General features: G+C 46.6%; 1 protein-coding gene across 1 annotated transcript in view; it reads right to left on the reverse strand.

Moving 5' to 3' along the window:
- Positions 1 to 3,748: 3,748 nt before the first annotated feature.
- Positions 3,749 to 10,923, reverse strand: part of LOC124000335 (voltage-dependent calcium channel gamma-2 subunit) — a 90,626-nt gene continuing 83,451 nt past the window's right edge. Inside the window, exons 3-4 of the mRNA XM_046306614.1 lie at positions 10,236 to 10,376; positions 3,749 to 5,765 (exon numbers count right to left, since the gene is read on the reverse strand). Of these exons, the coding sequence (XP_046162570.1) occupies positions 5,233 to 5,765; positions 10,236 to 10,376 (674 nt within the window). The 3' untranslated portion in view covers positions 3,749 to 5,232. The remainder of the gene's footprint in view (positions 5,766 to 10,235; positions 10,377 to 10,923) is intronic.

The raw sequence follows: 10,923 nt of genomic DNA on the forward strand, positions 1-10,923 counted from the left end.
AGCCACGTTGGACAGAGAGACCACTATATTACTCCCTCTTCATGAGTCATGCTGGACAGAGAGACCACTATATTACTCCCTCTTCCTGAGCCATGCTGGACAGAGAGACCACTCTATTGCTCCCTCTTCATGAGTCATGCTGGACAGAGAGACCACTATATTACTCCCTCTTCATTAGCCATGCTGGACAGAGACCACTATATTACTCCCTCTTCATTAGCCATGCTGGACAGAGACCACTATATTACTCCCTCTTCATTAGCCATGCTGGACAGAGACCACTATATTACTCCCTCTTCATGAGCCATGCTGGACAGAGAGACCACTATATTATTCCCTCTTTATGAGTCATGCTGGACAGAGAGACCACTATATTACTCCCTCTTCATGAGTCATGCTGGATAGAGAGACCACTCTATTGCTCCCTCTTCATGAGTCATGCTGGATAGAGAGACCACTATATTACTCCCTCTTCATGAGTCATGCTGGACAGAGAGACCACTATATCACTCCCTCTTCATGACCCCTGCTGGATAGAGAGACCACTCTATTGCTCCCTCTTCATGAGTCATGCTGGACAGAGAGACCACTCTATTGCTCCCTCTTCATGAGTCATGCTGGATAGAGAGACCACTCTATTGCTCCCTCTTCATGAGTCATGCTGGATAGAGAGACCACTCTATTGCTCCCTCTTCATGAGTCATGCTGGACAGAGAGACCACTATATTACTCCCTCTTCATGACCCCTGCTGGACAGAGAGACCACTATATTACTCCCTCTTCATGACCCATGCTGGACAGAGAGACCACTATACTACTCCCTCTTCATGAGCCATGCTGGACAGATAGACCACTATATTACTCCCTCTTCATGAGCCATGCTGGACAGAGAGACCACTATATTACTCCCTATTGATGAGCCATGGTGGACAGAGACCACTATATTACTCCCTCTTCATGAGCCATGCTGGACAGAGACCACTATATTACTCCCTCTTCATGAGCCATGCTGAACAGAGAGACCACTATATTACTGTCTCTTAATGAGCCATGCTGGACAGAGACCACTATATTACTCCCTCTTCATGAGCCATGCTGGATAGAGACCACTATATTACTCCCTCTTCATGAGCCACGCTGGACAGAGAGACCACTATATTACTGTCTCTTCATGAGCCATGCTGGACAGAGACCACTATATTACTCCCTTTTATGAGCCACGCTGGACAGAGAGACCACTATATTACTCCCTCTTCATGAGTCATGCTGGACAGAGAGACCACTATATTACTCCCTCTTCCTGAGCCATGCTGGACAGAGAGACCACTATATTACTCCCTCTTCATTAGCCATGCTGGACAGAGACCACTATATTACTCCCTCTTCATGAGCCATGCTGGACAGAGACCACTATATTACTCTCTCTTAATGAGTAATTCTGGACAGAGAGCCCACTATATTACTCCCTCTTCATGAGCCATGCTGGACAGAGACCACTATATTACTCCCTTTTATGAGCCACGCTGGACAGAGAGACCACTATATTACTCCCTCTTCATGAGTCATGCTGGACAGAGAGACCACTCTATTGCTCCCTCTTCATGAGTCATGCTGGACAGAGAGACCACTCTATTGCTCCCTATTCATGAGCCATGCTGGACAGAGAGACCACTATATTACTCCCTCTTCATGAGCCATGCTGGACAGAGACCACTATACTACTCCCTCTTCATGAGCCATGCTGGACAGAGATCACTATATTACTCCATCTTCATTAGCCATGCTGGACAGAGACCACTATATTACTCCCTCTTCATTAGCCATGCTGGACAGAGACCACTATATTACTCCCTCTTCATGAGCCATGGTGGACAGAGACCACTATATTACTCCCTCCTCATGAGCCATGCTGGACAGAGACCACTATATTACTCCCTCTTCATGAGCCATGCTGGATAGAGACCACTATATTACTCCCTCTTCATGAGCCACGCTGGACAGAGAGACCACTATATTACTCCCTCTTCATGACCCCTGCTGGACAGAGAGACCACTATATTACTCCCTCTTCATGACCCATGCTGGACAGAGAGACCACTATACTACTCCCTCTTCATGAGCCATGCTGGACAGATAGACCACTATATTACTCCCTCTTCATGAGCCATGCTGGACAGAGAGACCACTATATTACTCCCTATTCATGAGCCATGGTGGACAGAGACCACTATATTACTCCCTCTTCATGAGCCATGCTGGACAGAGACCACTATATTACTCCCTCTTCATGAGCCATGCTGAACAGAGAGACCACTATATTACTGTCTCTTAATGAGCCATGCTGGACAGAGACCACTATATTACTCCCTCTTCATGAGCCATGCTGGATAGAGACCACTATATTACTCCCTCTTCATGAGCCACGCTGGACAGAGAGACCACTATATTACTCCCTCTTCATGAGCCATGCTGGACAGAGACCACTATATTACTCCCTTTTATGAGCCACGCTGGACAGAGAGACCACTATATTACTCCCTCTTCATGAGTCATGCTGGACAGAGAGACCACTATATTACTCCCTCTTCCTGAGCCATGCTGGACAGAGAGACCACTATATTACTCCCTCTTCCTGAGCCATGCTGGACAGAGAGACCACTCTATTGCTCCCTCTTCATGAGTCATGCTGGACAGAGAGACCACTATATTACTCCCTCTTCATTAGCCATGCTGGACAGAGACCACTATATTACTCCCTCTTCATGAGCCATGCTGGACAGAGAGACCACTATATTACTCTCTCTTAATGAGCCATTCTGGACAGAGAGCCCACTATATTACTCCCTCTTCATGAGCCATGCTGGACAGAGACCACTATATTACTCCCTTTTATGAGCCACGCTGGACAGAGAGACCACTATATTACTCCCTCTTCATGAGTCATGCTGGACAGAGAGACCAATATATTACTCCCTCTTCATGAGTCATGCTGGACAGAGAGACCACTCTATTGCTCCCTCTTCATGAGTCATGCTGGACAGAGAGACCACTCTATTGCTCCCTCTTCATGAGCCATGCTGGACAGAGAGACCACTCTATTACTCCCTCTTAATAAAAAATACACAAACACAGCCAGTGTTGCCACAGCCTCACACACTCACGTGTGCTCGCATAAACACACACACGTTCATGCTTGCCACACACACACACACACACACACACACACACACACACACACACACACACACACACACACACACACACACACACACACACACACACACACACACACACACACACACACACACACACACACACACACACACACACACACACACACTCTCACCTCATTGCAGAGAAAAAGGGGTGCATCAGGTCCTGAAAGTGATGCTTTTAGGGCGGTCGTGTAGAAGGGTGTCGTATATCATTTCTACATGGATAGCTCCACCTACAGAGTCCTGGTTTTATTGCAAACCTGTGTTCCTTTTCCAGGAATGTCATGTCCTAGAAAGACACCATGCGGTGATGTGTCTTATGTGCTGTTTTATCTACAATCATGGTTTCTCCCATTCTGTAGCCTGAAGACAGAAACATGCTTGTTAACACAAGTGTTAGTACATGGTAGAGAGTAGAGACACACAGAGAGACAGTGTGAGAGGGTATCAGAAACATAGAACAAGGGTGTTAAGTGTAATGATACAGTAGGTTAGAGACACAGTGAAACAGGCTGATTTGTTCTCCCTAGGATTGGTAGTTTATTCATCAGGACTTGATGCATCCAAGTAAAGGATCATTCGGTTTTGGCACCTTTAAAGATTTCATTTCAATTTGAACAACACATTGACAATCAAAAGAAACAAAGAAATGACTAAGGCTGTGTGAATTTGAAAAATAAAATACATACATATATATATATATATATTTATATAAAGAATTTAACCAAACCATTTAAAAAAAATGTGTTTTTGTTCAATGTCGATTGTTTGGTTTCTTTCACAAAAGCATAAGATAAAATGAAGTAAATAAAAAAACATAAGAGAAAAAAATACTCATGAAACATTACTAGTTTCAACGTTAACATCACTTTTTCCCCTTCTAATTATCATTATCCTTTAAAACTTAAGTTTCTCGAGAGCAGATTTGCTGCAATTTTATAGCATGCATTTAATTTCAAAAAATTTGATTCACTTCGCTTCAATTGTACTATTTCATATTTATCTTGTTGCCTTTTACGCAAGTATTTATTGTTGTATTTGGCGTCCTCTTCTTTTCCTGCCCCTCTCCTCCTTCCTTTTTCTTCGAGAAGTCGTGTTTGGAGTCTTTTTTTTCTTGGTTTGAACTTTGACCCCTCTTGTTGTTGTCGGTGGCTTCTCTTGAGGGGTTCAACACTCCCATGACGACCCCCCCAACCCAAAAAAAGAAAGCGAACAGGGACTCAGAAAAAGGCGAGAAGGTTCTATTAAAATAATCTCTATTTATCTACTGTTGACTGTGTGCGTCTGTCCCCCGCCATGTCTCAGCAGCTCCGTAGTGTAGTGACCTACAGCACCTTCTCTCTGGCTCTGTCATCCTTCCAGCAGATCCTACAAGAGTCTTTTCTCGTGTTACCAACAGCACTTAGTTTAGTTTACTTGTTAGTTTTTTTGCTTCAGTAAAGTCTGTATCTCTTGATTATTAACTTAATCATTTATTTATAAATGTTATACACATATAGTACCTTTGTTAGAGTTTACAGACTGGGCTAATTCTTACTGAACCCCAAGCTGCAAAAATTCACAGTTTTAATACAGAAAATAAATAAATGAATAAATGTGACAACAAATCAGAGGCATATGGCAGGTGGTATGATGGGAAAGTACAGCAGCATGTTGCACCACCAAAACTGTGGAGCCAAACTGTCAAAACCAAAAGGTTATGAAATCATGAATCGAATTTAAATCAAAACCCTCCCTTTAAGTGATCCACCCTCATCACCCATCCCCACCCATTGAAATGACTCAGTCTCTAAGGACAATCTGCCCCATTCTCCCAGTACAACCATTTACTCCAAAGGAACCCAACAAACCCCTTTAGACTCTCTCAACAATGGTAGATGGGAAACTCATGCATTTGAATGAAATAAAATCATCACTCTCTATAAAGATGGAAACTCATCCTGGTCTATGGTATATTAGAGACCTGGGTGGGGGCCTCCCTGCCTTCGCTCCCTCGGGCTCTGCTCTCAGGGCTCCCTCATACTGGTGTGGTGCGGCGGTTGGCTGTGTTGGTGTTGGCCGAGTCTTTTTCCTTCTGAATACAGTTGTGGACCTGCAGGAAGGTATGGTCCCTCTCCGAGTTGTAGGTGGCGGTTGGCGTGCCCCCGGCCTTCAGGGTGTCCCGGGGCAGCGTGTACATGGAGATCTCTGTAGAGGGTAGCGCGCTGAAGCCCTTGAGGCCCACAGGCGAGGTGTCGCGGGAGTGCGAGGGGTCTGTGGACCGGGAGGAGGAGCGCGAGCGGCGTCGGTAGCGGTAACGGTAGGATGGGATGCGTGTGATGGCCGAGGCCTGGAGGTAGTCGGCAGCCCTGGCCCCTGCCCGGAGCTGCCGATGGCGGTCGATGAACATGTGGGCTGCCAGGACGCCCACCATCTCGGCCATTATGAAGGACAGGGCTCCGAAGTAGAAGGACCAGCCGTAGGAGTAGCTGTTCTTCTTCGAGTCGCTCTTAGAGGGGTCCCCTGCGTTGGCTGATATGTACACGATGATCCCGATGATGTTGCTCAGGCCTGGGGGTGGGGGGTTGGAGGGGCGAGATGAGAGAACAGAGGAATTATGCAATCGGTTAAGACAGGACATTTACCTTTTCTAGGCATACCACATACGCAGTAGTCTGAGTGCATCTATCCACCACAGTGAATATGCCATTACCAAGACAAACCTTTTCAGACAAGTACCACAGACTCACCAAAGGATAATGTACATACATACTGTACTTCTCACTGTCAGAAATATGACTGAATACGAACCAGAAATATGACCCAAGCCAGAGCCTCTGCCCTTATAGTGTTTAAGAACAAAGACTGAGATCCTGAGTCAGATCAGTTGGGACAGCACATAACATGATCATTCATCTGATTCACAAAGGGATCACATCCTATGACAGAGATAATAATCATATAATCATATACACTGAGTGTGCAAAACATTAGGAACACCTTCTCTTTCGATGACATAGACTGACCAGGTGAATCCAGGTGAAATATATTGATGTCACTTGTTAAATCCACTTTAATCAGTGTAGATGAAGGAGAGGAGTCAGTTTAAAGAAGCATTTTTAAGCCTTGAGACAGTTTAGACATGGATTGTGTATGTGTGCCATTCAGAGGGTGAATGGGAAAGACAAAATACTGAAGTACCTTTGAATGGGGTACAGTAGTAGGTGCCAGGCGCACTGGTTTGAGTGTTTCAAGAGCTACAACGCTGCTGGGTTTTTCACACTCAACAGTTTCCTCTGTGTATCAAGAATGATCCATCACCCAAGGGACCAGCCAACATGACAGAACTGTGGGACTCACTGGAGCCAACATGACAGAACTGTGGGACTCACTGGAGTCAACATGACAGAACTGTGGGACTCACTGGAGTCAACATGACAGAACTGTGGGACTCACTGGAGCCAACATGACAGAACTGTGGGACTCACTGGAGCCAACATGACAGAACTGTGGGACTCACTGGAGTCAACATGACATAACTGTGGGACTCACTGGAGCCAACATGACAGAACTGTGGGACTCACTGGAGCCAACATGACAGAACTGTGGGACTCACTGGAGCCAACATGACAGAACTGTGGGACTCACTGGAGCCAACATGACAGAACTGTGGGACTCACTGGAGCCAACATGACAGAACTGTGGGACTCACTGGAGTCAACATGACAGAACTGTGGGACTCACTGGAGCCAACATGACAGAACTGTGGGACTCACTGGAGCCAACATGACAGAACTGTGGGACTCACTGGAGCCAACATGACAGAACTGTGGGACTCACTGGAGGCAACATGACAGAACTGTGGGACTCACTGGAGCCAACATGACAGAACTGTGGGACTCACTGGAGTCAACATGACAGAACTGTGGGACTCACTGGAGCCAACATGACAGAACTGTGGGACTCACTGGAGCCAACATGACAGAACTGTGGGACTCACTGGAGCCAACATGACAGAACTGTGGGACTCACTGGAGGCAACATGACAGAACTGTGGGACTCACTGGAGCCAACATGACAGAACTGTGGGACTCACTGGAGTCAACATGACAGAACTGTGGGACTCACTGGAGTCAACATGACAGAACTGTGGGACTCACTGGAGCCAACATGACAGAACTGTGGGACTCACTGGAGCCAACATGACAGAACTGTGGGACTCACTGGAGCCAACATGACAGAACTGTGGGACTCACTGGAGCCAACATGACAGAACTGTGGGACTCACTGGAGCCAACATGACAGAACTGTGGGACTCACTGGAGCCAACATGACAGAACTGTGGGACTCACTGGAGCCAACATGACAGAACTGTGGGACTCACTCTAGCCAACATGACAGAACTGTGGGACTCACTGGAATCAACATGACAGAACTGTGGGACTCACTGGAGCCAACATGACAGAACTGTGGGACTCACTGGAGCCAACATGACAGAACTGTGGGACTCACTGGAGCCAACATGACAGAACTGTGGGACTCACTGGAGGCAACATGACAGAACTGTGGGACTCACTGGAGCCAACATGACAGAACTGTGGGACTCACTGGAGTCAACATGACAGAACTGTGGGACTCACTGGAGTCAACATGACAGAACTGTGGGACTCACTGGAGCCAACATGACAGAACTGTGGGACTCACTGGAGCCAACATGACAGAACTGTGGGACTCACTGGAGCCAACATGACAGAACTGTGGGACTCACTGGAGCCAACATGACAGAACTGTGGGACTCACTGGAGCCAACATGACAGAACTGTGGGACTCACTGGAGCCAACATGACAGAACTGTGGGACTCACTGGAGCCAACATGACAGAACTGTGGGACTCACTGGAGCCAACATGACAGAACTGTGGGACTCACTGGAATCAACATGACAGAACTGTGGGACTCACTGGAGCCAACATGACAGAACTGTGGGACTCACTGGAGCCAACATGACAGAACTGTGGGACTCACTGGAGCCAACATGACAGAACTGTGGGACTCACTGGAGGCAACATGACAGAACTGTGGGACTCACTGGAGCCAACATGACAGAACTGTGGGACTCACTGGAGCCAACATGACAGAACTGTGGGACTCACTGGAGCCAACATGACAGAACTGTGGGACTCACTGGAGCCAACATGACAGAACTGTGGGACTCACTGGAGCCAACATGACAGAACTGTGGGACTCACTGGAGTCAACATGACAGAACTGTGGGACTCACTGGAGCCAACATGACAGAACTGTGGGACTCACTGGAGCCAACATGACAGAACTGTGGGACTCACTGGAGCCAACATGACAGAACTGTGGGACTCACTGGAGGCAACATGACAGAACTGTGGGACTCACTGGAGCCAACATGACAGAACTGTGGGACTCACTGGAGCCAACATGACAGAACTGTGGGACTCACTGGAGCCAACATGACAGAACTGTGGGACTCACTGGAGCCAACATGGCAGAACTGTGGGACTCACTGGAGCCAACATGACAGAACTGTGGGACTCACTGGTGCCAACATGACAGAACTGTGGGACTCACTGGAGCCAACATGACAGAACTGTGGGACTCACTGGAGTCACCATGGGCCAGAATTCCTGTAGGACACTTTTGACATCTTGTAAAGTCCATGCCCCATCAAATTGAGGCTGTTCTGATGTTGATGTCTAATGTTTTGTACACTCAGTGTATATATATCTACTTTAACTGTCGAGTTTAGTCACGGAGAGAGAGAAGTGTGTGACTTAGTAGAGCTGGGATGATGGATCATTGGGAAAGTATGTCAGGGACACCATATTTTTAGAGTTGAATCCCAATGGGTAGCTTGTAGCCCAGCACCCAGATCAGGAGAAAATAAGTGGATAAAGAGGGAAGAATGGAGTGCGTGACTTGTGGCTGCTGCTGAGTGGAGGCTGAGAGCTGACTGAGGAGTTGCAGTACTGGGGATGACCAGCAGAGAGAGAGACTGCTTGTGCACTGCACCTTAGCTGGATTAGTCAACAGTCTCTTCTTTGCTGGACTTACATCCATCTGCACAACTGTTCTATGTAAGTGAACCATAATAACATTGCATTTTTGTGACTAAAAAGTAGTGACTGAAAACATTTGCATTTGTGTACACTTTGTATTTCTTTCTTCCTCTCTCCCTTCCTTTCTCTCTTCCTCTCTCCCTTCCTTTCTCTCTTCCTCTCTCCCTTCCTTTCTCTCTTCCTCTCTCTCTTTCTTCCTCTCTCCCTTCCTTTCTCCCTTCCTCTCTCTCTTCCTCTCTCCCTTCCTTTCTCCCTTCCTCTCTCTCTTCCTCTCTCCCTTCCTTTCTCCCTTCCTCTCTCCCTTCCTTTCTCCCTTCCTCTCTCTCTTCCTCTCTCCCTTCCTCTCTCTCTTCCTCTCTCCCTTCCTTTCTCCCTTCCTCTCTCTCTTCCTCTCTCCCTTCCTTTCTCCCTTCCTCTCTCTCTTCCTCTCTCTCTTCCTTTCTCCCTTCCTCTCTCTCTTCCTCTCTCCCTTCCTTTCTCCCTTCCTCTCTCTCTTCCTCTCTCTCTTTCTTTCTCCCTTCACCTCTTTCTTCCTCTCTCTCTTCCTCTCTCTCTTTCTTCCTCTTTCTCTTCATCTCTCTTTCTTCCTCTCTCTCTTCCTTTCTCCCTTCCTCTCTTTCTTCCTCTCTCTCTTTCTTCCTCTTTCTCTTCATCTCTCTTTCTTCCTCTCTCTCTTCCTTTCTCCGTTCCTCTCTCTCTTCCTCTCTCTCTTTCTTCCTCTTTCTCTTCATCTCTCTTTCTTCCTCTCTCTCTTCCTCTTTTTCTTCTCCTCTCTTTTCCTCTCTCTCTTCCTTTCTCCCTTCCCCTCTTTCTTCCTCTCTCTCTTCCTTTCTCTCTTCCCCTCTTTCTTCCCCTCTTCCTCTTCCTCTCTCTCTTCCTCTCTCTCTTCCTTTCTCTCTTCCCCTCTTTCTTCCCCTCTATCTCTTCCTCTCTCTCTCCCTCTCTTGACTCACCTGCAGACACAAAGAAGATCCCTGCGCTGAGGATGATGTTGTGGCGTGACTTGTAGAACTCGCTGGCAGCTATACACAGGCCTCCCATGAAGAGCAGGATGACACTGAGGATGGGGAAGATGCTGGAAGCTCGCACCGCACCTGAGAACAGATAGAGGACAGGAGAGGAGGAAAATAAAAGAGAGGAGGGGGGGCAGGGGGGTTACGTAGGGATAGAGAAGAAGAGAGAGATAGGATAAATAAAATGGTAAATATATAGAGAGAGAGATAGGATAAATAAAATGGTAAATATATAGAGAGAGATAGGATAAATAAAATGGTAAATATATAGAGAGAGATAGGATAAATAAAATGGTAAATATATAGAGAGAGAGATAGGATAAATAAAATGGTAAATATATAGAGAGAGAGATAGGATAAATAAAATGGTAAATATAGAGAGAGAGATAGGATAAATAAAATGGTAAATATATAGAGAGAGAGATAGGAGAGGAAGAATAAGAGTGGGGAACAGTGAAAAATGAGGGAGAGAGAAGAGAGAATGTAAATTCGACTCCCAACATCAGCTCCCTATCTGAGCCACATCATAATCAACACTCCATCAGCGCTGTGAAAGTCTTGATCAACACCAGCCAGTGAGTGTATCCCCTCAGTGAGCCTCTGTTACCCAACTTCATGTAATCACGGC

Source organism: Oncorhynchus gorbuscha, linkage group LG16, assembly GCF_021184085.1.
Source record: "Oncorhynchus gorbuscha isolate QuinsamMale2020 ecotype Even-year linkage group LG16, OgorEven_v1.0, whole genome shotgun sequence".
NCBI classification, from domain to species: domain Eukaryota; kingdom Metazoa; phylum Chordata; class Actinopteri; order Salmoniformes; family Salmonidae; genus Oncorhynchus; species Oncorhynchus gorbuscha.